Consider the following 27,137-nt stretch of genomic DNA (forward strand, 5'->3'; position numbering starts at 1 on the left):
TTTCATTGGTAGGTCATAGTTCGCGAAAGGTTGTTCTGACGTGACTTGTAATGGGATGTCCTCGTCGATAGCGAGAACTTGTATCTGATTTTAATAAGATTGAGGTAATCCTAGCATGTGAATTATCCTGTTTTCTTTATTTAAAGCATTAATTGTTTATTGTTAAGCAAGTTTATCGCTGCAGCTTTGTAATATGCAGCTACCAGCCGACTCGCCTCGCATCAAAACACTGGCTGTGTACTGGCGGGCAGATGACCACGGAGTACGCTGATCACTGTCGGATTAACGAGACTGATTAATGAGTGATTTCGGTATTTCGTTGCAAATTAGGTGTGTCGGAGTCGGAGTGCGAGACTGTCGGATTGTCGATATAATGATAGCTGACAATTTCTATGAAACATTTATAGGCTACATCATGTCACAATTTTAAACATTCAGATTATTTAAGCATTCGTTTAAACATCGATTGCAACAATTTTAAACATGAGTGACTTGTTACTATATACCCCCGTGGGAACTCCCGATTTAATGAATCGGGTGGTCTGGACCGGTGACATAGCTGATATCGTATCATCCCTACCATACCCCGAGGGCGTGAATCGTTGTTCGTACTATTACGTGTGCGCGCGCACACAAACACTCTGCTACCTCAATAGAAGCCCATTAAAATATATCCATTGGAATCAGAGTTGATCAAATAACCTAGACTCCAGTATGTAGTAACCAAAAATAGCGTACAATTTGCACTAACAGTGGTTCTGTTGTCAGCAGTTTAACTCGAGCTGACTCTGCAGAAACGGCAGCCATCTTTGTTTGAAGTCGAGACTGAAATGTCTTGCTCTTCCTCAGTTATACACGATCAATTGGAAGATGAACCCCTCTGCGATGCAAACACACGAAACAATGATAAACATGGAAAGGAGGACGTGGCCATTGCAACTGCTACAACGACGTTAACAAGAGAGTGCCTAACTGTAAAGTAATGTTACAAGCAAACACAATGAGGGTTCAGCTCCAGCAATCGAGACACACATCAAAATAGATATATTTGCTAATATATTGGTAATATATTGGCAAGTGAACAATCCCAATTAGCAACCCTTCAGATTGATCAATGTACGCAAGACTATTAATTCGTGTATAAAATGCACTCGTGTGTTATATGCACACTTAATTATGGGCAATTAAATTCTTGAAAAATATATCTGTCGTATATAAACAGGCCATCAGCATAAACCACGAAATTTATCTTTCAACTCTGTTTTTTTTTACCAAAATAATATTCTAATAAGAGCTGTTTATGTCTAATTTTGAGAGCGCCCTTGTCGCTTATTACGTCCAATACGGTACTTTTCGCGAGTGTTATCTTCCTGTGTCAAGTTGGAGGATAAATCTGCGTGCAAGTACCTCAATTTATCATATAATGGGTAGGTTTCGCGGCAGGATAAAGCCAACGGATAAAAACGATATCCGTTGGGGTCATATGCGGATAGAGATGCAAATATCAAAGGTCAAGTAGGGACTACTTTCAGTGTTTATAAACAAACATGGCGTCGCCCTCGTCATTCGGCGATCGAGTCAGAATTAACCATCGGGAATCTGGATAAACTTCAGGGATAATTGCTATCATTATCAAAAGAACAGTCTGATATACTGAAAATCAGTGTCTAACTGTGACGTAGCTAAGGCATTTTATAAGTTTTGGCAACTTTGGATATATAAATTTCGAAACAATTTTCGAAGGGCACGAGGCCTAGCCAAGCGGGATCAGTAGCCATATCTGTGCTTGTAGACCTCTGCGGCTTGAAACCTTCTCCACAAATTAAAATAGTTGGATTTGGCCGAAATATGTTTGAATTGTTTACCTTGTTTCGTTTTGTCGCTGTACGTACATCTGACTGCACTTCTTAACGTTATGACAAGAAAGACCGACTGTCAACAACGTCTGACCGTGGCCGCGACGTCTCATAGACTAGGGTTAGAGTAGCTTCCCCTTGACAAAGGGCAGTTACTCTAGCGGACAGACCAATGGATTGTTGTTTTGCGTATATGTTGCTTCGCCACTGTATAAGAAACAGATTTCAGTTGGAACTATATTGGCTACTGTCACTGTCCGATAGACACATCACTTACCCTGTGACGTAATAAATATTAATGCGCGCATTCTAGGAAAACTCACCATGTTTCGGTAATGTTTGTGAGAGAGGGAAAGCGATTTTCAAGCACAGAATTAAAGAATGACATTATATGATAAGGAGGTTATCACACTTGTGTGTTTGGGGATGGTAAATATCCTGTATTAGGAATAAACACTATGTATTTAGCTCGCCAAGGCTCGTTAAATACAATGTTTATTCCTAATGCAGGATATTTACCATCCCCAAACACACTCGCGTGATAACCTCTATATCGTAGTAGGTATTGTTGTGTGCACAGCAGGTGTTTGTGTTCAGACGCTGGATGAAAAGATATTGATCTTAGTTTACAGGCTTCACCTCCCTCCCATATGACAAAATGAGTCCTAAATTCAGTCATGTGTGAATCTGAATACCACTTGGGAGACAACTTATCTAAATGTTTACATTTGTTTGTTATGAAATGAAGCCTGACAGGTCCAGCCCAAATCGCATCCTGGAATCGCGTGCAGGGAAGGTCTTGAGCCATGTCACATCCTTTGTCACAAGCTAAGAGGTCCAGCCCAACTCATGTCCAAACAACCAGTCGGATGGATGTATCCTATCAAGACACTCCCTATCACATGTTTAGTAGCATGCATTAATAACCAGCGTTACACAAATGAAACAATGTCGGATAATAATGGACACATTGAACTGTGCATCAGGTGAAAGTTCAAACGCATGATGCAGTTTCAGAATTTCAGCTGTTGCTCTGAATTATTCCCTTACACGGAGCCGCGAATGTGTGTGTGTCTTGTCTGTACTCGAACTGCTGTGACTTGGAACTAGCTAACGATAAACCTAATACAAAACACATTGCTAGTATTCATACAAACGCTTTATTTCTTGTGATTCAGTCCCCATCTGTAGTTTTTCCTGTCATCAAACTTGCAGTGTAACAAGTTATATTACATAATTATTAACCAAGAAACTATTTTTAATAATTTTTATTCACAAATTTTCATAATTCATACAAAAAGGACAACTATGTACCACAGTGCCTCTGACCAAGTCACATGATTTTCCCAATTAGAGCTGTTTTGGGGGCATGCTACGTTTCAAAATATATACTCAAGTGGTCAACAGTCAGTGTACTTATTGTGGGAACAGTGTGCAGGAAGTGCACAAAACCCTCAATATAGAGGGTTTGCATAACAAAAAGAATGGATAAATATTGTAACACAGGGTATAATGGCTAATATTGTGACTATTTAACATACATACATTTCATGTGATGGAACCATATAACAGAGTATTATATGAGTTTGATGTTGGCGTCAATCACAAAGAAAACAGAACTGACAGGTAAGTAAGAGCCAGGGAGTCGGCGACTAATCAAAGGATGACATCACATGGAGGATAAAATTGGCCACCACCATAACTGAACACAAAATACTGAAACATCAAGAAACGGGTCTAGCAATGCTTGTTTTAATTCACAGCAACTGACAAGCTGAGAAATATTGTGTTTGTAATAAAGAAAAGTCTTTACTAGACATTACATTCTGAAGGCTTCAGTACCTGTAATGAACTGCTGCACCTTGTGTAGGCCATGTTTTACATGCTAGCTTTGACACTGGCTCGGACATGTTGACGGTGATGGGACGCGAGATGCAATGTAGTTGGGAGGTATCCCTATGTTGTAATAGATCTCTAGCATGAGCTGGCAATGTTTCCAATGTCTGAATATGATCTCTGAATAAGATGACTGTTTTCATAATGTTTATTTACACATTCCAAATCGGATGAGTGTCAAACTCCACTGAATTAACATACATGAAACAAAACATGTCACAAATAGACAACTGATGGTTCACAAACAATATCACCAATGATGAGGAACTTTTTTCTTTCGATATTTCGAAAGTTTGTAACAAGTTTCGAAGGCCACAGAGTTGCTGCTTGAGTGGAGTCATTACTGGGCCCATGGTTGGGTGGAGGACCTTACAAAAATATACTAACATAATGAAATGATAAAACAGCCATCTACACGTTCCAGGCACAGAATCAAACACTCCTCTGTAGGGGGCAAATATTTACATCTGCAAACGACAGCTGGTACCAGACCTGTGTTATGTAATGTATCTGCTGTGAAAGATTGAACACTGTTATAAACAATACATTTGCTGTTCATTTTATACGAGGAACGTGCAGGACAGAGGTATTTTACACTGACAATTGTTGGGTATATGCAATGATCATCATCAACACCCTCAAGTGATTCCACTGGCCGTAGACATACAAGTATTTCAAGTCATGAAGAATTCAGAAAACTGACAATCTTTGGCAAGATAAATACACTGATCAAATATTATTGCAGTCTTATTCCATGTTGAGGCAGACATTCTTCAATAACATATTTCCTTTTGTCATGTCGAAAACATTTCAGTACACAAGTCTTGTAACAAAAACTATACATACAGAATAATCAGACTTACCGGTAGTTAGTTCATTAAAAATTGTCGAACATGTAACGAGATATTATAGTAAAAGATTTATCAAAACCTAATACTAGTTGACACTGGTAGACACAGGGCAAACATGTGACAATCTCTCTAAAGATGCAAAGCATGAACTCAACATAGGACTGAACGACCAGTCTGCAGCAATCAGAAAGTCCTCTATGATAAAAGCCTCCATAACATAGTATATGAGCAATGACCAAATTCGTGAAGGAGAGTTGGGTGAAAATGAGTCCTTCTGAACGAACTCATGGATATTCTCTGATGACTTGTTGCCATGGTAATCACACATGTACATATACAGCAAAACAAGAACTGCGTAAAGTCAGGATATTTCCACTCATTCAGAGACTGTCCAGTGAAACACCAAGATGTCACCATTTCTCAGCGTTATATAGGTCATACAAGTTTGAGGATTGAATCAATCTGATTTTGACCAATACCAACAGGGAGACACCGATGAGGAAGTGAATGACTGTAGCACGACTGCCAGGAACCTTGTCGAGGCAGGCAGGCAGTCCTGTGTACAATGTCACAGTGTCAACATGCAGTCATGGCAGACTTGAATCAAAGCAAGAGATCCCTGGTGCATAGCTGCAGATCTGTCCTCGTATCCATCATGCTTGTACCAAACATTAATCATCCTCCTCATCAGATTCTGAAAAAGCAAAAGATATCAATTGGATCAAATAGTCCCTGTGTGAGTGAGTATGGTTCCACACAGCACTAAAGCAATATTCCAGCGTTAAACCCTACTGGGGACACCAGAAATGGGCGTAACACATTGTACCCATGTGGGGAATCTAACAAAATTGATGCACTTACTCCTCTGCCCAAACTGTCAAGTCCAAACAATGGAATAGTCAGGGTAGAGGTGTTTTATAGGGATGTCACTGTGTACTGCAATATCATGTATCAGTTAATTTTATTTATCACTGATGCTTTGTTGATAGCAATTTATGAATATCAATACTAAATTAATAATTCACTTCCACAGAAATGTCTACATTTTTTAAGATTACTGTGGTTAAGATGGGCAATGAGAACTCAACCATAACCATTTAATGGATAAGCTTAGTTCATTAATAACATTAAATTGATTAAATGCGGGTCTACATACACATTTTTCATCTATACACATACAGAATAACTTATTTAATTACAGATTGATACATTGTGATACTTGAGTCGATATTCTGATTCTAAATGTTCCCATCAATAAAACCTGTGTTTTACCTTCTTCAGCATTCTCAAGCCATTCTACAAACTTCTTCATCTGCTCAAGGAAGGTGCTCTTGCCCTTGGAAGAGTGACCTCCCTTGTACCACTTCTGGATAACATCTTCACTGAGCACTTCCTCTGCAAGACAAAGAAATACGGTATGCTGTCATAGCATGTAAAATACGGGAATGTCAGGTTTGTCCACACCATCAACTACAAAAGGCCATTTTTTTCTTAATTTGGAACTGGCTGGTCATAAAATGAATACCTGAAGGCTTGGTGCCATTTAGATCAATACTGATGACAGATGAACCAGCAGATCACCAATGTTTTGTTTGTTTTTTGTTTAACGCCACACTCAGAAATATTCCAGCTCTATGAAGACAGTCTGTAAATAACTGAGTCTGGAACAGCTAATCCGGAGATGGATATCATGAGCATCGAACCACACAATTGGGATACGATGACATGCATCAACCAAGTCAGCGAGTCTGACCACCTGACCCCCTTAGTCGCCTCTTATGACAAGCATAGTCGCCTCTTATGACAAGCATAGTCGCCTCTTATGACAAGCATGGGTTGCTGAAGACCTATTGTGCCATCATTGACAGAAAGACTGAAGACCAAAGGGGATTAATCACTGAAAGTCCTAAGATCTACAGAATAATCTATGACTAAAAAATATGACTCATATTGAGTATAATTCTAGTGTTGATTTCTTCAATACACTTGAGAAATCAAGTGTTGTAAATTTTCACTTTGTTTTTTCCATTCTTGCTGGAAGTAGGGTGAGCAGACAACTTACTGTCATACAGGAGGACAACAATCTTCTGGAAGGATTTCATGAAGTTCATGTTTTCGTAGCAGTATTCCTGGATCCTGAGAATGAGTGCCAGCTGGGACTTGCCCGACTTGGATACCGCGGCTAGGAGTGGAGCATATGTGGCCAAGTGCTTCAGGGCCTGCTCCGTTACCAGCTCGTCCTTCTTGTTCCACTCAACGGAACCCATCACAATGATCCACACCTGGAGACACGAAACAGGATTGGAGACAACCCACAACTCACATACAAAACTACACAACTTGCCCAAACACATTTTACATATATTAAATGGGGCAACTAAATTCATCACAACTGCTGTGGTGTCAAATACTGTCACTAAATGTTCAAGAAACTGGCCCCATGTTAATTTAAGCTGCAGTCAGCACAATTCAAGCCATACCATAGTGACCTGTTATAGAATCAAACGAAAGGATAGAATGATTTTGATCAGTGAGATTACACGCCAGGGGTTTAAGTACACGCCGAAGTGTTTAATCAAGGAAATATGGTATACATGACATACATGAATGTGTGCTTGGCTGCTAATTCTCATCCCGACTAATGCCAAATTTATAGTACTAGCCCACTGAGATGCCATACCGCAGTTTAACATGGATACCCACTCTTGACACAGTATACCGACTCCGAGCCGACCAGTCCTTGTTTTCTCTTCTTAATGACGCGCAAAAGGCAGAGTAAGAACAATTACAATTTTTAACCTCTATGGGTTTGTTGAGGCCAGGGGATCGAACAATGATGTTCAATCATTCTAGATGTTAAGTCCACTTGATAATGGAGGCATCTCGCCATCAAGGACCTATATTCCTGTCTTTGACGGGTCAAAATAAATAAGCTTAACTGACTGGTAGTCCACCTGTAGCATGTTAAGCGTACTTACCAGAATCACCACCTCCTGCTCTGGGATACCATTCTTCTGCATCTCTTCTAGGACATAGGACCTAATCTGTAAAGCAACAATTTAAGTAGCATGAAAATGACAATCAAAAAGACCTCACCATAACAACATGCGGAGGGTAAGGAGACAACTCGACCTTACATTAACTGCTTGACAACCACAACTGAAACTAATGTATGGTGTCAGGTGTTTCATTGAATTAACCAATCTCTTTATATACAAAACATTTCAGTGGCTGCCAAGATTTTGAATTGAGAAGATTTGCTCAAACAAGAAATTCCATTTGCGAGGTCATCAACCATAAAGTTTGCACCACGAGCTAGACGTCTGACCTACCTCGGCTGCTGGCTGCTGCTCTCTGATCATATCGTTCATCTCCTGTTGGAGTTTCTTCTTTGTCTCTACAGCCTCCTGCTTTACCTGCATTATAAAGCTAGAGTGAGTTGTATTTCAAAAATGACTACAAAATATTGAAATCAAATGTTACAAAAGGGAAGCGTAGGTGGTGAAGCCCATGACCTTAGGTATGGTGTTGACACCATAAGGAAAACTAAGGATTCAAACAAATTAGCAGCTCATCAAGGAACAACAAAGAGGAGGCAACTCTGACTAGCCAAGTGTAATGCCCAAGACAGCTGGGCCAATGGGAGCTAATCTGTGACCATGGGCGAAGATAATGTATGTCCATACCTGCATTTCAGCAATAACTGCCAGGTCAGCATTCCGGAAATATGTCGAGAAGACATCTTGATTCCTCTTATTGATGGGAAACAGTTCCTAGAACAACGGAGAACAGAACATTATTTATAGTCAAACAAACAGTACTGACAGTGTGATACAGATGTCTCTTGTATTGTTACTTATCAGATCTTCCGATTATGTCACACTACAGTTACTTGAAATGATGCATAAAGCACCTACCATCAAACGCGAGTCAATCTGGGATTTCTTCAGTGTGGAGAACACTGAACTCAAATCTCGTTCCCCGAGCCAGGTTTTAAACATTACCGTGGAGAATTCCAAAGAGAGACCTGCAAAAAAAAACAACACAATGTTAAAGAAATCTGGAATACTGTACGCAAAATAATGTAGATATTATGATACTGTATTCCAACAATGCATGCATAACAATAGTCTGGGATTGATCAAGGATTTGAAGCTGAGTGGCAGGCAAATTGGGAAGGGGAAAAAGTAATCAATATCTTGTTAAACAAGAGTCATCAGAAGATGACAAATCCCCCCAGCCCCTACGAATTTGAAAGCACAAATCATCTGACTGTCATTTTAAGTCCAACTTGATGAGAGAATTTCTCTTATTTGTCTGTATACAAGAGTAGTTAATGAGCTATCAAGACAATACCATGGAATTGGGATTCTGAACTTTGTATTTCTATTTCAGGTACACATCACTATGAACAGGGTTATAATCTGTTGCTATGGAAACGGGAAAAAATACAAATTCAAAACACCTTTAAGTAGCAAAAGGCATCATTTGACAACCTGGTTTAAAGTGTGCAATGTGTCATGAGGTGAGGTGAAATTGGGTTTAACTTCACATCCAAGATTATTGCACTTATATAGCAAAATGCATGCGTGTGTGTGTGCATGTGTCTGCTTGTACTAGACTTGACTGATGCCGATTTATAGTGCTAGCCCACTGAGATACCATGCCACAGTTTAACATGAATACCCCACTCAGACACAAGATACTGACTCCAAACCGACCAGTCCTTGTCTTAGCCCCTTTATGTCGCGCACCACAGGGTAACAACAAGTACCATCTTTTAATGTCTTTTGGTATGATGCGACCAGGGATCGAAGCCCCGAAATCATGAAAGATTACCTCCTAGTTTTAGAGATATGGTCTGGACAAACACACCACTATAAACAGTCAAAGTCTAACATGTTGCCACAGAATCAGAAAAAAATTGAGATTTTTTAACGCTGTAGTTAATAATGTATAGTTAGGCATTACAATTTTACTTTTTACTTGTAATGAGAGTGAAATACAAGTCACACCAGTCTCTATAAAGTCATAACATTAGTTATGACTAAGGAAATATGAATATGATGAATTAGGAATTCCTGTCCAATCATGTGAGGACAATGTACTACTTGTGACTACATACCCTCCTTGACCAAGTGGTCCTCAAAGAGGCTGGCAAGGACCCGTGCTGTGCACAGGCCATTTGCCAGCAGGAGGCTAGTGATGATTGCCAGCTTGCGACGTTCATCTTCAGTGAAGCCTTTCAAGAACACAAGGATCTTCTTCAAACTGTCCTCGAATGCTTTCTCCAGGTACTTGTAGCGACGAATCAGCTTGTAGAACACCTGAAAAACACACGTTTAGACAATCATAAACAAAATGTACGTCACACATGACAACTTTCAGAAGATGAACACACTGTCTGAATGATTAAAACATTAGTTCCACAAAGGGAACACTGCTGTGAAAGTGAATTCAAAGAGTCCTCTGTTTATTTTTTTCTTACAGGGACTGTTTATAAACCCAATATAGGAACTGATCTATGAAAACATTGAGTTTCTCAAAAACAATCATTAAACAACAGCTTCTTGGCAACAAGTTGTTTGCTAAATGTCATGCTCTGCACTTAACATACTTAATGGTGATCTCAGTGAACAACTGTGTAAATTACTCTTTATTATCTTGGCACATTACTGCCAGGTTTAGAACAAGCCAACAATGCAATAGTGCTACGTTTAGCCATGAAATATAAGCAATGGTTACTCCATCTGGCGAACATTCAATACTCATGACGATACCTACCTCATAGAAGCTCTTCTGCTTTTCAACGTTTTCTTCAGTGGAGAACACGGAAACATTGGTGCGTGATGGTTTTTCTGGGTCAGGATCTTGCACAACAAATCCACCTGGAGCTGCAACATGTGTAACAGAATATGTACATATGTACACTCAAACTGGACAGTCACCTAACTTGTTCAGATGAGAAAACACAATATCAAGGAATATCTTTTGGCATTTCCATTATTCATACAAAGTATGCTATTTCTTCAACATACTGACTTTGGCCCAAACAACAATTATGTTGTCCATATATGAGTACCTTAGAACCAAGAACTATACATCAAGTTTGACAAAGTTTGATAAATAAAATAATTTACCTGTGATGTTAATCACTTGTCATAAATGATGTAAAGGAAGTTTACCTAATTGTCCACCAGCAAAGAGAATATCAAAGAGCACATCAGCGTAGCGGCGATAGTTGAGTCGGGAGCCAGAAATGTCAAGAAACTTAGAAACCTGGAACAAAGTCAAAGCATGCACAGATTCAGAAGTGAACTGGTAGTTTACCCTGGTCACAAATACATTTTATAGCCAAATCAGATATTGCCATCAGTGAGTGAGAGAGGGCCTTTTGCCAATATAAATTGTGTTCACACATTCATGAGTTAGTTTTAGGAATCACTTAAAATATCATGATCAATCATCGCTATGAAGGATGGTTGATGTTTTGGGCCTTCTTTGTGTTCTGATTTATTGCCTAGGCTGCCAGACACAGATGAACATGAAATCAAGTATTATATAATCACAAATAAGATATACTGACGTTTTTTGACATTTTGCAAGCTCAAAAACTCAACAAATAACTCATTATAACATGCATGATGGATAATGATAGCCTAACACATCAAAGTTTACTACCTACCACAGACTTCACAACCATGGGGGTTCAAGCAAAGCTTCTACCATGTTAACATACTACTGCCATGTGGCCAGTACCTAACACAATTAAGACGCCCATCACATTCACCAGTTCCATGTATACATCTGCCAACAACTCAGCTGCTGGATGCTCACCTTTTCTAGATCTCCCTCAGTCTCATCAAGCCCCTGGATAATGGTGTCTCGAAAAGCCGTAGGGTCGTACTTTTCTTTTTCATCTGATGAACAACAGTATTCACATGAGATTTTTGGCAACATTATAAGGTTGTAGCCTAGTGTAGGATGTACAAATTACCTATCTTCCACTTTCATCATGTCCATTAAGGGAAGTGTACAAAACATAGGATAGCACAGGCAACAGCCATATCAGTGATTAAAAGTTACCATTGCCCGACACCCTGGCCAGTGACTTTTACAGTGAGTGAGTGAGTATGGTTTTACGCCGCTTTTAGCAATTTTCCAGCAATATCACGGCGGGGGACACCAGAAGTGGGCTTCACACATTGTACACATGTCGGGAATCAAAACCCGGGTCTTCGGCGTGACAAGCGAAAGTTTTAACCACTAGGCTACCCGACTGCCCCCAGTGACTTTTACAACTCATGTAAGCTAGTGTCACTATCCTATGGTCCAGTGTCAGCTGAAATTTAACAACTACTGTATAATATGGGTTATTGGGTTTTAAAATTATAATCTCACGGAGATAGGTGGTTGGTCAATGAACATTTTCTAGGAAGTCCTTTGCCTTTAACACGTCTAAATATGGCAAGGAACTGGGAACAGTTAAGCATGTCAAGGTTTTATTAAATCTTTCACCTACATTTTTTTTGGGGGGGAGGGGGGGGTGGGTGTTCTGAAGAGACCAGAAGTACTGGAAATGTATCCCCACTTGCCCCCTGTACAGTACAACTTTTTGAATATTCAATCCCTGCATATGTGCTACTGCCTTATGCTTGATAACTTTTTAATAAATCTTGTTTTACTACACAAATAATTTCAGTATCATTAATATCAACATCCATAACAATTACCCAGTCTGTGATTTTAGCTACTTGTCTATAGCCCAACAATTCTGTTCGGGCTAGTCAGGTCTTAACCCCAAATGATGGATATCAAACAAAGATAAATACTTACCCCTTTTCCGGGTTTTCAGACGGGTGCCTGATAGTGTTGGTTTTTCTGCCTTAGTAGTCATATAACTTCTGCAAATACACCGATAACTTCCTGTTTAAACATAGTCACAGATTAGAAATGGAGCAATCAAACCAGATCCAACTAGAAATGTTGGATAAATCAGTCTTTAGTTTAAAAGTATCCCCATAAAACATATATAAACATGCAGGTAAAGTGTACTGGCAAATTCCTACAAAACGTGATTAAGATAGTGATACAATATGTATCACTTTGGGAATAATGCTTTGTCAGCATGATTACTAACCATGATGACAAAGGTTATCAATCACTTTTTGTATCTTACTTTAATCTTAACAATTAAAATTATCTGTCCCCCATTCCTATTACTCTATCAGGTTCAGCGACATCAAAGTGCCAGCTGATACTTGAGCTGTGAGGTCAAATTTCTCCCCTTCACTAAAATGCTTACTATGCTTAAGTCAAAATATTGTCAAAGTGACTGTCAAAAGTGTGCTGGTAGTAATACCATTCCTATTACACTATCAGGTTCAGCGACATCAAAGTGCCAGCTGATACTTGAGCTGTGAGGTCAAATTTCTCCCCTTCGCTAAAATGCTTACTATGCCTAAGTCAAAATATTGTCAAAGTGACTGTCAAAAGTGTGCTGGTAGTAATACCACAATGACACATAACATTTCGGGAGTTGGCTCTTCAACTTTCGATCCATATAAGTAAGAAAAACAACATTTATATTTTCAGTTTTTTGTAAATGCCTTTTATAACTTCCATGAAAAAAACAGTCTGAAAAGTTCAAATATGTCCATGTCAATTTAAAGTAAACACGATTCAAAGATAGGTAATACTATTAACAAGATTCACGATCACATGATGAAACTTTTCAGGAAACGTTAATTTCAGGTTGCTGAAACATCATTAAGTTTGCACCCTCTTCACTTTCCAGTCACAACATGGCCACGGACAAGCAGCCATGACGCGAAACCACGCACATTGCATCAAGTTGAGTAATGTTCGCACACAGGAAGCTTATGTAAATAATCACTGACTTTCATCTTACAGTACAGTCGATATATTAGAGGTCTGACATAAATTCGTGTCGACTTGTCGTACAATTTACACATAACTGATAATTGAAAGTCTCCTTACGTTCGATACAGCCTGTTCTTTCGACAAGAATCGGTTTGAGGTCAAATCTCGTAGCGTCACGCAAGTTCTCGTGATGAATCGGTGCCGCATATACTACATCTAGACAACTAATCAAGTACCGTGAAGTAGATGCATGACATTCCGATGATTTCAATAAAAGAGCTGCAACTGTCGCACCTACCACTGGTCAACATCAGCCAGAAGACATGTGCATTTATTTATTTTATAATGAAAACAAAATGAAATCTTAAACTACACCAACTCAATATTATATATATTATCACAATCAGGCAAATGGCCATGTGTTGATTCAGATTGACACGTCAAAGATGAGTCATTCAATGAGAAGGCATGTTGAGTCGTAGCGTGTTCATATGATTTATGTACTGTTCATAAGACCTCATTTTGAATATGTGTGACAAGTTTGGGAAGATTTACCAGGGGGCAAAGTGACAGATTAGAACAAAAAAACTTCAACTTCCTTAGATAGGCATTACTTAGACAGTCTTGCTTGATAACGGTGTAAGGACTTAGTGTTCATTAGATTGTCGTTTAACGCCGCACACGGCAATTTATTTCAATTAAATTAAAGGCCTGTAAATAGTTAGTCTAGACCAAGAAAACCAGTGATTGATATACTGAGCAACGCCCAATCCGTTGGGTTATGATGATACACAATCAACCAAGATACCTCCCCGATCTATTTAGCCGCCTTTTACGAACATCATGTAGCTATAGGTTGTAAGGGATCTATCCTAACTCGAAATCCACCTGGATTGTATCGTGGAATGAATTGCCCGTGCATCAAAGAAATATTTAAACCTTTCGTCTATTTAAATCTGCACATATAAATCTATCCGGTCCTATTTGACATTATGTCAGGCTTAGTTTAAAATCTAGTGTACAAATTCGTCGACTCCAAGAAAATGAAATGTGAAAAAAACACTATTTGTTTTATCATTATTAGGCAGAACCCCCAGGATCTAAAAACAATATTGAACCTCATTTACTGTCGCTATCAATATTAATAATGTATAAATTGAAGTTTTCTCATTTTTTTTCCAATTACCGATAAAGTCCGTAAACCAAACAAAATATAAAAATGTCCTGCTTAATGCTCTCAGAAAAAGTACTAGTATGTATAAGATTATATATATATACATCATTCAGACACGGTGGTAAATAGTGTTGTAAAATTTACGTCGTTCGGGTAAATATATTTATACTTGTTTCTAAACACAAACATTTATTTATATCTCATAAGAATATCATATAATCTAAGTAAGTAAGTATGTCATTTTTTTTTTCATTTGGTGTTTGCATAAAACTTCAGATACCAGAACATTCTGGCGCTGCAGCGTCAGGAACAAGACGCCAACCTGTCTGGCATCGGTGATACAGGTGGACGACACGTATAAAAAAGGGAAAAAACGCCACTGCCTTCAAAAATCGTTGTTATCGTTATCAAAAATAGAGGTGCTGTTTACGCCAGACACATAGGAGCCGATTTTGCCAAATGCGGTGCCGTTTTCGCCAGAGAAATCGGTGACGTTTTGCTGAGGTGCCGTTTAATCCTGCACCCTAATGTTGATACGGACTTGAATCTAGAGGGTAATGCAGTACAATATTGTGTGTATGAAATCGTTTGTCTGCATAATTTTAAGATTGGACATTAAAAATGAACAATTATGAGTTCCAGTGAACAAAATATTAGTAGCACTGTTCGTTCTTAGGGTAATAGTAGCACGACCGCTCGCTGGTTTGGTTGGTCACGTGACGCGAAATTGACATCTCAAAATGGCCGCGCACATAGGCCGACTCGTGCGTATTGGCTGTCATCAGGTCAATGCCCTTTGCATGCTTTTTTTAATGTTGAATACTTTGTATAACATCTTTTCGATAAACAATGCCCCTTTCCTTCTCATTCGAGAACGTGGATTGCTTGTGCAGGTCTCCGCGAGCGTGGGTGCAGATACCCCTGTTTTCGTGCACTTGTTGCGCCATCCTTTTCTTGTCAGCTGGTAATAATTACCTGTCTAATGCGAAGTAAAGACAACAATACACTTTCCCGGGCGTAGGGCTAATTGGCTCAAGCTGCCGGCCGTGGCTCTCGTTTCACAGGTCTCGCGTGCCTCTTCGATCCTTAGGGTTAGTCGTGTTAGGGTTGGATTATCCCCAAATTGGGCCAACTCGGTCCTTAGCCCTTGGATCCACTTTCGATAAAACACGCCTTTACGATCATTAGGTTAGGTACCCCTTTCCGACCAAACACCCCTGCACGATCCTTGGAGTGGGGACCCCTTGTCAAGCAATCACCCCTTTACGACCTTTAGGGTTAGTTATCTCTTTTAACGAATTAATCAAATGTAATTTGAAGAAACTCCGTAAATCTTTATCAACGTTTCGATTTTTGAAAAGAATTGAGTGAGTGAGTTTGGTTTTACGCCGATTTTAGCAATATTCCAGCAATATCACGGTGGGTGACACCACAAATGGGCTTCACACATTGTACCCATGTCAGGATTCGAACCCGAGTCTTCAGCGTGATGAGCGAATGCTTTAACTGCTTGGCTACCCGACCACCCCTTTTGGCAAAGAAAATGACTAGGGTAGACAATCAGGTGTTGGTAGACAATCAGGTGTTGATGACCTGGTAAACAAGCACTTATTATTTGTGATAGCGCCCATGGTAAAATGTTGGCTAGTTGGATTAAGTCATTAGCAAAGCATAGCTTCAAGCTGTCAATGTGAGTTCAATCCCCAGTGCTGGCTGACATAAAAAAAAGTGTGCCCAGTAAAGTGCACTGCTCCCAGAGTATGTTCCACCAGTGTCAAGATTTCAGTTTACCAAACTAGATAGTGCTATATTGCTGATCTAACATACCTTTTTATCCTCATGGTTAGTTTGGGCTTTGGGATGGATAGCCTTTCACAATCCCTAAACCCCTTTTGGTGAGACAACCTTTTCCCAATCCTTAGTGTCAGGTAGCCCCAATAATTGGGGAGAGGGGTCCACCTCTTTTAATAATTTTTCTATAGATATTCAAGTCTTACCCAAGGTAAATCCACATATGTTTTATCAAGTTTCAAGTTTCACAGTAAAAGTGACCATGACTGTGCATCAGTCTACAATGACCCACGCTAAAACCGCCCAATATTAATTTGCAAAAAGATACCTACATTTTCGAAAACTCCCATTAATAACAATTAGGAGATTATTAAAGGATCCCAGTTCGGAAAAGCATCCAAGAACTCCATTCTTCCTGAAAGAGACGACTGAAAAGGGTTTGAGTATTTACATCAAGATTTGAAGTGGGTCCAAGTTCAAATACATCATGGGATTTGTTCAGAACATGCCAGGAAATTTGGTCAAAATTTCTGGTCAAAATAGTGTCACTTTAAAAAAACTTTAACATGTTTACTTAGTAATGAATTTTGTAATATCATGTTTAAATACCTTCAGAACTAGAAACACCTACTTACTCTTTAGTCTTCACAGGACAAGAGTAAAATAAAATCATCCAACGATGCATTATATTCGCAGCCCTGGAGAAATATTTTATTCTGTAAAAGACAGTGATTTATGTTTGCTTGTAACACATGGATGTCGATCTTGAAGTTATGTTTTACAATATTATGTTATATATAGGGTTTAGTGAGTGTTATCAGCACAATAACGTTGTTAGGTTTCAGCCATGCCAGCAGTTTAGTAACCATTGAAAGGCTAATGACATCTGCCATGATGTCAAACTAATATTTCAGCTTCCCACATAGTCATACTGTTCTTTTCTACAGAAAATCTTAAGCTGTCAGGTGACTTCAAGATGGTCGCCCGTGCCCACCATATCCCAGTGTGCACCGGCAGTGTGTCTGCTACAGGTGCGCTACCCATCCAGCAAACACTTCAACCCAAAGTTTCGGAAACTCCGGAGGAAGAAGATTATGAAGGTGAGGCTAGCAGCAGACTGTCCAAACACTGCATGGAGCTCCCATTCAACATCTATGACATAGGTTCTAAACACTGCATGGAGCTCCCATTCATCATCCATGACAGGTTACAAACACCGCATGGAGCTCTCATGACAGGTTACAAACACTGCATGGAGCTCTCACTCACCATCCATGACAGGTTACAAACACTGCATGGAGCTCCCATTCGTCATCCATGACAGGTTACAAACACCGCATGGAGCTCCCATTCATCATCCATGACAGGTTACAAACACCGCATGGAGCTCCCATTCATCATCCATGACAGGTTACAAACACCGCATGGAGCTCTCATGACAGGTTACAAACACTGCATGGAGCTGTCACTCACCAACCATGACAGGTTACAAACACTGCATGGAGCTCCCATTCATCATCCATGACAGGTTACAAACACTGCATGGAGCTCCCATTCATCATCCATGACAGGTTACAAACACTGCATGGAGCTCCCATTCATCATCCATGACAGGTTACAAACACTGCATGGAGCTCCCATTCATCATCCATGACAGGTTACAAACACCGCATGGAGCTCTCATGACAGGTTACAAACACTGCATGGAGCTCCCATTCATCATCCATGACAGGCTACCAACTCTGCATGGAGCTCCCATTCATCATCCATGACAAAGGTTAAATCTATTTTCAGAGATCGAGTGGTAGTGATCGATCTCTGAAAATAGATTTAACCTTTGTCATGGATGATGAATGGGAGCTCCATGCAGAGTTGGTAGCCTGTCATGGATGATGAATGGGTGCTCGAACGTAGAACCTTTGCGTTGTTTGGTCATCTCAGGGATGTCATCATGCATATTTCTGTTATAGCCCTGAGAAATATCTGTGGCACATTATCATGTCATGGTCATCCTCAAGGCCATGGTAGGAAAAAAAGCTGTTATAATGGCGCCTAAGTCATTGTTTTAACATTATATATTATCAGAATGATCTTGCATATATGGCTGTTGTTTCACAATGATCTTGCATATATGGCCGTTGTTTCACAATGATCTTGCATATATGGCTGTTGTTTCACAATGATCGTGCATATATGGCCGTTGTTTCACAATGATCTTGCATATATGGCTGTTGTTTCACAATGATCTTGCATATATGGCCGTTGTTTCACAATGATCTTGCATATATGGCCGTTGTTTCACAATGATCTTGCATATATGGCTGTTGTTTCACAATGATCTTGCATATATGGCTGTTGTTTCACAATGATCTTGCATATATGGCCGTTGTTTCACAATGATCGTGCATATATGGCCGTTGTTTCACAATGATCTTGCATATATGGCCGTTGTTTCACAATGATCTTGCATATATGGCTGTTGTTTCACAATGATCTTGCATATATGGCTGTTGTTTCACAATGATCTTGCATATATGGCCGTTGTTTCACAATGATCTTGCATATATGGCTGTTGTTTCACAATGATCTTGCATATATGGCCGTTGTTTCACAATGATCTTGCATATATGGCCGTTGTTTCACAATGGTCTTGCAAATATGGCTGTTGTTTCACAATGATCTTGCATATATGGCCGTTGTTTCACAATGATCTTGCATATATGGCTGTTGTTTCACAATGATCTTGCATATATGGCCGTTGTTTCACAATGATCTTGCATATATGGCCGTTGTTTCACAATGATCTTGCACATATCGTGCATATGGCTTGTTGTTTCACAATGATCTTGTATGTATGGCCGTTGTTTCACAATGATCTTGCAAATATGGCTGTTGTTTCACAATGATCTTGCATATATGGCCGTTGTTTCACAATGATCTTGCATATATGGCTGTTGTTTCACAATGATCTTGCATATATGGCTGTTGTTTCACAATGATCTTGCATATATGGCTGTTGTTTCACAATGATCTTGCATATATGGCTGTTGTTTCACAATGATCTTGCATATATGGCTGTTGTTTCACAATGATCTTGCATATATGGCCGTTGTTTCACAATGATCTTGCATATATGGCCGTTGTTTCACAATGATCTTGCAAATATGGCTGTTGTTTCACAATGATCTTGCATATATGGCCGTTGTTTCACAATGATCTTGCACATTTGGCTGTTTCACAATAATCTTGCATATATGGCTGTTGTTTCACAATGATCGTGCATATATGGCTGTTGTTTCACAATGATCTTGCATATATGGCCGTTGTTTCATGATGATCTTGCATATATGGCTGTTGTTTCACAATGATCTTGCATATATGGCTGTTGTTTCACAATGATCTTACACATATGGCCATTATTTCAGATTGACCTGCCAGACTACGGGAAAGTGATGAAAGATCAGGACATGTCAGCCGATGAGAAGCACAAGCAAATGAAGAAAGATAAAATTCCCCCTCCCCGAATATTTCAAGAGAGACCCATCAATATCAGCTGCACATGTGAGTTACCTCCCCTTCACTATGGCTGGGACTTCAACTTCAGTGACAAATATTGTACCGGGTATTCATGGATGTGATTACCTCCCTTGTCTCAGGCGCCTGTCTTACAACTGTTAGACACTTACAACAGTTTTTGTGGAACAGTTACACCAAATATTACAAAATAAAATATTATGTTTGTATTCTTTATTGAATATTACGCATGATTTACAACTATTTTAACACATTAAAGTTTTTTTGAAAATACTCTAAATCATGTTAATAGCAGTACACAGTCTACGATGCCAACTATCTCTCTTGCCACCAACTTACCCACAGCAGCTACAAAGTTGTTGCCAAGGAATTATGTCTGTCCATGGATACAGGAATGAGCACTGCTTGTAGAGTTTCATGACCACATGGACACCTGTTGGTCAGTGTAGGGCATGTAGCAACATGCAGGACATTCGTCACCACTCGCCCCTTTCCTCGACCTGCAAGAAGACTCGTCCCCCTATCAATGAATGTTATGTGCAAAAATATGACAAACCGGTCAGAATGCGTGTATGATTTCAAGTTCTTTGTCAAAGAATCCCTCATAAATAATTTTTGATTTTACAAATGTCTTGCATCTAAAATTAAACCCAAGACAAAGTTAAATGTGTTCAATCATGCTGTTTAATTCCGCATGTCCAGATGTGCTTTAAATTGCACCTGTAATATATATATAATACATGGAGAAATATATGTGAACCATTACGCAACGAGTTGACAATTGTTTTAGGTATGCCCCTTTGTGCTAAGACGGAACCGGTCGCAAAAATGGCCATGAGAGGGTCACGAGTCCCTATTCGGCTTGTCCTGGAATAACACAAATAATACAGCAGTCAAATAAAATGACTGCAGTTGCTCTTCTTCCAATAAGCGTCCTCATGCTTTAACTATAATAGTTCAAGGCAAAACTATACTTTATGCTGGTAAAGCAAGCTATATTTTTTAAATCAGGCAGTACCGAATTCTATTTAACTCACAGGGAGACCGCCTACATGTTGTAGTGGATAAAGTGTCTGCCCCGAAAGCGGATGGTCAGCAGTTTAATCCCCTGGCAGCATTAAACCAAAAGATGGTACTTGTTCTAACACTGACCGGCACTCAGCATTGAGGGAATAGAACAAGGACTGGTCAGTATTGTGTGTCTCAGTAGGGTACCCATGTTAAACTGCGGCATGGTATCTCAGGGGGCTAGCTCTATAAAACACACAATGCGCAGGCAAGGAAGTGATATCTTGGTGTTGTTTTTGCAGCTGCCATCTTTGAGCCCTTCGTCCCCCCTGAAGGAGATGGCAAATCTTCCCTCCTCTCAACCGAGGTCAGTCAGCACAGATCAGTCACTGTAGAATGTTCACAAACTAGCAAATGTAGTATATACAAATACAGTAAACTACGGTTATAACGAACCCAAAGGGACTACTAATTTTAGTTTGTTATAACCATAGTTCGTTATAAGCATATATACAGCATAACTACAGCAAATAGTCGGGACAAAAAAGTAAGTTTGTTATATCCGTCAGTTCGTTATAAGCATATATACAGCATAACTACAGCAAATAGTCGGGACAAAAAAGTAAGTTTGTTATATCCGTCAGTTCGTTATAACCATAGTTCGTTATAACCATAGTTCGTTATAACCGTAGTTTACTGTATGCCATCCCATAAATTTAGATTGTTCCAAATGTGTGAGGGGTAAAATTTAAAAACTATCGAAAAGAAATTGTTAATATTCTGAGATTTCCAGGGTGAATATCTTCCCATGTGGTTGTCATGTTTGCCTTCCAATGTCCGTGTCGTTGTGAGGAGGAGATGTTTGTTTCTTGTGTCTCAAGGATGGTTTGTTCTGTTTGTTAGGGAGTGAAGCAGAAGTATACCGAGTTTGAGAAGAAAGGGAAGTCATTTATGGCCCTCCGGAAAGTGCGCCAGTTCGAGGATGATTTTGATATTAAGGACTTTGCACTGCAGGCTCAGGACATTGTGATGGAGGCTCAGAAGTGTTTAGAGGAGTAAGAAGATTACTTGAGGCTGCGCTGCGGTTGACATTTGATTTTTGGGAGGGGTCAGACTTTTACTCCTCTGTTAAAAAGAACTCATTTTCTGAAAATCATGTTTTAATTGACTTCATATATTTTTTACATGTTTAAACTACCCACATTGGAATCATATTATGTTATGTTGTCATATACACAGATTTTGCTATCATAATGATGCCCAACTATTGTTTGTTTCAGTATACGAGGCAACAGAAATCGTCTGCACGAGCTTGTGTCAGAGAAAGCTTTTGTGGTGAGTGTTGGTCATAAATACTACTGAAAAGAAGTAAAAGAGCACATGGTTCTTCCATATTACTATAGTTATCTGTCATAACTAATAAGCAGGATAGGCACTACTATGGTGAAGAGGTAGACTATCGCTGAACAAAGATCTGAGGACATCCCATTACAGGTCACGTTGAACGACCTTTCATCCGACCAATCAAAGCCTTGCATACCAGATCATGAAAGTGACAGTCGGAATGTGTTTTCTAATCATGCAACCTCGAAAACATTAACACAGGGTATTCTGAACGACAGTTACAGCCCTTACGACTGATTCCGTCAAAATTATCGTCTATCTCTCGCTTCCGTGGGATAAACATTTGAACGGAGGAGGCATTGCACAGTACGTGGGAAGCACTGCCACACAATCATACCAACTATATATTAAACATTCCGGAATGTTCATTTGTTCGAGAACTGTGTAAACCTATTTTTCAAACATAGTCTGAAATTGAAGTCGCCAGGTTAAAACGAGTGCCGTAAAGCTCGAGAAAGCTGCTAATTGGCTAATGTTCGAGTAAGGTCATTATGAAATGACCTGTTATGGGGTGCACTCAGATCTTTGTTTAGCGACAGCAAGAACCTAGATCTGATTTTAATTAGATTGTTGTCATCTATTCCTGTGCTCGCTGCAAATACCCCAAATTCCTCATAGTTTGGGCCCAATTAATCTTGAATTTCTGCTTTCCAGTCAGTTATTGCTGGAAACTTCACTGTATAGGCAATATCATATTACATCGTACCATTGTTTGGTTAATTTGGATGAACGCTGTTCTTGTTATTGAAGGTTTAATGCACTGACACTATTCTGTCAATGTGGTTATTTCTGCAGGAGATGGTGTTTGGTTTGGAGAAAAAGACTTTTCACTGGAAGTTCGTGGAGTCAATCGAGCCACCCCGTGTAACTCATGTGCGGACTACAGAGGTGCTGGGGAAGGACAACCTGTACGCCCAGGTGACCGTCAGAATCCACACCAAACAGGTCAGTCCACAACATGGTTTGTTAGATGTGTATCCAACCTGTGTCTTCAGTAACCCTGGTTTGCTGTAGAAGGCACCTATGCTTGTTGTAAGAGGCGACTAATGGGATTGGTGGCCAGACTTGCTGACTTGGTTGATGCATGTCAACGTATCCCAATTGCGTTGATTGATGCTCATGATGTCAATCACTGGGTTGTTTGGTCACATTGCCATCTTATAGCTGGAAAATTGCTGAGTGCGGTGTTAAACAACAAAGCAACAAACAAATAAGGGGTTTATTCAGTGCCGTGGTGTGTGGTGTGTACCAGATATCATCGTGCAGGTTGTTATTGAGACTTATCTGTTGTAGATCCTTGCTATCTATGACCGGTTTGGTCGTCTGATGTATGGCAGTAAGACTATACCCAAAGACTGTTTGGAGTATGTGGTGTTTGAGAAGCACATTGCTAACGTGTACGGACAGTGGCGAGTTCACGGCAAGATAATTCCCGACTGGATGCCCCCTCGAGAGCCGCTGATAAAGACATATCGTGTAGCCACGTTCGAACCTCTGGAGGAGCTTGAGGAAGACTCCAGCTCATCCACCAGTGTTGAGAAGCAGGGCGAAGACACTTCTGTGCAAACTGCTGCATGAGACTGACAGCTATTGAGCTGCAAATAGGTGGAGTATGTCTAGGAATGCTGTCTGTCATGGTCTACCCTTGTTCTACATCTTGCCACAGAACTAGCAAGACATCTGACATCAGGGACACTGTCTAATGTAGACAGACATTAATACTGATATGGTAGTCAACTCATCAACTCATCGAAGAAGGTCAAAATGTTTTCATTATCAGGTGTGTTTTTGGCCATTTGGGAGTATTGGCGACAAGCCTCCATCGAAGAAGTGTGCGCATCAGTGTACAGTCAGACATTGAGGCAAAAGTTGGATTGTGTCACTGACACCGTTTGCTCCTTGATGAGGAGTATTGATGCCCTGAGACTCTCTAGGCCGGAGGCTGATGTTTCTGGAACTACTGCCCATGGAGTCTGGTTATGAATTTCCTCAAGGCAGTCAGACTAGGTTGTATGTTCCTATATCATATATACACAGTGGTTTGCTTCATCTGTGTACTCCTGTGCATTGAGAGTATGTGTGAAAGTTTGGAATAAAGCTGACTAGTAATTTGTAAATTCGTGTCTTTGTTTATTTTAGTGTCAGGATTCAGGAGTAGTGTCATGTTATGACAGTCGAACTTGTAATGCATCCTTACTTTCATATCTACCATATCTGTCTGTGGTGAGTAAGAGAATGTTTATTAACCCGACAGTCAGAAACATTGCAGCCATACAACTGCCGCGGTGCCCCACATCAGTGGCAGAAAACATCGGTAATGACCCAAGTTTATTGGGAAACGATGACCCTCACTCTGCCAAATCACGGAGCCTGACAACCCTACCGTCTCTAAGCATGGATTGCGGCATGCCTACCTTGTCCCCAGAATCCTCACAGGGATTCTGTATTGGGGATACCTCCGCTATGACGTCACATGTGACGCGTTCATGAGCGTCGGTTCACACAAAATAGCAGAATGTTCGTTTGTGCATCGAACCAATCTAATATCTCTGGAATATGAGTAATTCTTCATATATTAACCAACGTAAATGGTATTCGTGTTTCTTTTGTCTGTGAGTATATATGGAATTTTCACATTTGCTTCTGTAAAATGTTGCCGAGTGCCTCCGAAATCTTCTGGTCTTTTGGACGGAAATAACAAACATAAATACAGGCTATTACTCTTAATACATGTCTATTTGAACAAGCTATTCATTTAGTTTTGTGAAATAAATGTGATTCTAAATCAGGCAGGATGCAGACCCTTTCTCTGGTAAGTTAAAGAAACGTCAACACAGTGAGAGAGTCGGTAAATACCGCAACCAAGTGCGTTATCCAGTTTCTATTAACTCGTATCTAATTTGAACAGGACATGTCAAGTTTGCTGTAGGAATTAGCACGTTTGGATGTTGCTTATGGTTTCATATACAAACAGCAGGAAATCCCCAATTTGTTTAAGCACACATACACATTTTTAGATATTTGGTTAAATATATTTTTGCTACCAGTACCAGTCGTGTTGTGCTCAGGGTTCATTCCCAGCAGGTAGGCGTGGAGGTCACGTCATGTTCGAAGGGTGTGTCAACGACAGATGTTCCCACTTTTATTGACAACAATCAGTCCCAAGTGCTATTAGGGCCGTCTCAACAGATGTAATTAAGAAATGCATGTTAACAGATGCCGTATTCTTGAGTTTCATGGCACCATTGTGTCTTTCTGAAAGAGGAGCAGATTCAAATATTTTCTTCACAAGACATTGTTTTTCAGGACATTATCAGTTTTATGTTTCTATGTCCCTGAGGCGAAATTAATTAGTCCACACACTCGCCATGTCAATACCGAATGAAATAAATACGAGCGAGTGAATGTCGTTTTATGCCGCAATCATATAACAGATTATCGAGTCCGAACGAGGCAGACCTGTTCATAGCAGTTTCGCTCCACGGTCGTATACTTGATCGTCCCTCAATTGTTCCGTGTCAGAATCATCTTCACGAGGAAAAAGAGTTAAGTGACTTTAAAAGTCCAGTTTCAAACATTGCCTATCTGGTCTGGAATTCCTGGGCTCGATCGTAGCGCCACGTGTGGCAATTACGAGTTATGTCCCTTCCCTGCCTCTCCTATGGACCAATCAGATTCCACCTCTCGTATCACTTGCATTTGCTTCAAACAAAATGCCGGCGCCTTGTTAATACGATCTGAGTGAGTGAGTGAGTTGGGTTTAACGCCGCTTTTAACAGTATTCCAGTTATATCGCGGCGTGTCAGCTTAATGTGGGAGGAAAGCCCGAAGTGACGCAGGTCTCAGACGTTACCACTTCGGTGAAACCCACGAGTACGGGTATGGTGCTGACAAACCTAGAAACATAATCGGGGCGAACCGGGATCCGAACCCACAATCATAGGTTTCTGGTTTCATAGGGACGCAACTCTGTACAGCGAATCGCGGCGCCTTAGACGACTGGGCCACCCGTGCCCCCCAATACGATCTGATCGATAATCAAGATCTATATTGTGATAAAACGAGCCTTACATCACGAAGTGCATCAAATCACGTGAGCACCTTGATTAGGAACATGAAAAGATTTAGAAAATATCTGTTGACAACGAGTTGGCGGTGCACATGTTTTGCAAATCCTGCAATCGACCGAAATCTTCATGACAGTTTACGAACCGGATTTCGATTTCGTTGCGCGATTTAGATTGGACTATGCATAGACTTGTTAGTCCATATACCAGCCTAGTTCGGCAAGGGTGGAAACTGGACTTTTATAGTCAGTTAACTCCTTTGCCTCGGGAAGATGTGTCAGACTTGGTCCCAGGAAATCCATACTGGTCGTAAGATACGACCACCACTATTTCTTATTAAAATCCTTTCCGCCTAATAGAGGAAATACGGTGTCTGGATCGGTAGACAGGCTCGGTGACTTGGTTGATAGAATTGTTTTATCTTTACGAATAACATTTAGCAACAATTCCTTTGAAGTATCAGATTACGGAGTATTTTGGCTGTTTAGAAAAATATTAAATACTTGAGTTTAGGAGCATTTGAACTAAATTGTTAACATCACCAATTCTGTATGTTGTCGTGGGAGGAGATGTAATGATTTAATGTTCATCTAATTAATATGTCTCATCTGACCCATTACGGTTCCAAAGGACCTCCCAAACGTTAAGTTCTGTATATTCTGTAAACCCTAAA

The 27,137-nt window shown here is 40.0% G+C and overlaps 2 protein-coding genes across 3 annotated transcripts; one reads left to right on the forward strand and one right to left on the reverse strand.

Annotated features, from left to right (window-relative positions):
• Positions 1-3,111: 3,111 nt before the first annotated feature.
• On the reverse strand, positions 3,112-13,683 carry LOC139465885 (eIF5-mimic protein 1-like). Of its 2 annotated transcripts, none has more exons than XM_071247859.1 (13): positions 13,604-13,683; positions 12,440-12,507; positions 11,441-11,523; positions 10,789-10,882; positions 10,388-10,497; positions 9,729-9,930; positions 8,521-8,630; positions 8,290-8,376; positions 7,936-8,019; positions 7,582-7,647; positions 6,666-6,885; positions 5,876-5,998; positions 3,112-5,297 (listed from the first exon to the last, which is right to left on the reverse strand). In XM_071247859.1, exons 2-13 carry the CDS (start codon positions 12,498-12,500, stop codon positions 5,275-5,277), a joined length of 1,263 nt encoding a protein of 420 aa, XP_071103960.1. In that variant the 5' UTR covers positions 12,501-12,507; positions 13,604-13,683; the 3' UTR covers positions 3,112-5,274. The 2 variants fall into 2 exon arrangements, with proteins under 2 accessions (XP_071103960.1, XP_071103961.1); XM_071247860.1 differs by having other exon boundaries at positions 12,440-12,529; positions 13,604-13,663.
• A 1,675-nt stretch (positions 13,684-15,358) lies between these two features.
• Positions 15,359-24,494, forward strand: LOC139465399 (large ribosomal subunit protein mL45-like). Its single transcript, XM_071247104.1, has 8 exons — positions 15,359-15,445; positions 17,399-17,551; positions 19,877-20,012; positions 21,296-21,360; positions 21,897-22,048; positions 22,274-22,328; positions 23,193-23,342; positions 23,691-24,494. The coding sequence occupies exons 1-8, from the start codon at positions 15,401-15,403 to the stop codon at positions 23,973-23,975; spliced, it is 1,041 nt and encodes a 346-aa protein (XP_071103205.1). The 5' UTR covers positions 15,359-15,400; the 3' UTR covers positions 23,976-24,494.
• The last annotated feature ends 2,643 nt before the right edge of the window (positions 24,495-27,137 follow it).

The sequence above is a fragment of the Haliotis cracherodii genome, unplaced genomic scaffold (genome assembly GCF_022045235.1).
Source record: "Haliotis cracherodii isolate W230 unplaced genomic scaffold, xgHalCrac1.p SCAF_18, whole genome shotgun sequence".
In the NCBI taxonomy this organism is placed as follows: Eukaryota; Metazoa; Mollusca; class Gastropoda; order Lepetellida; family Haliotidae; genus Haliotis; species Haliotis cracherodii.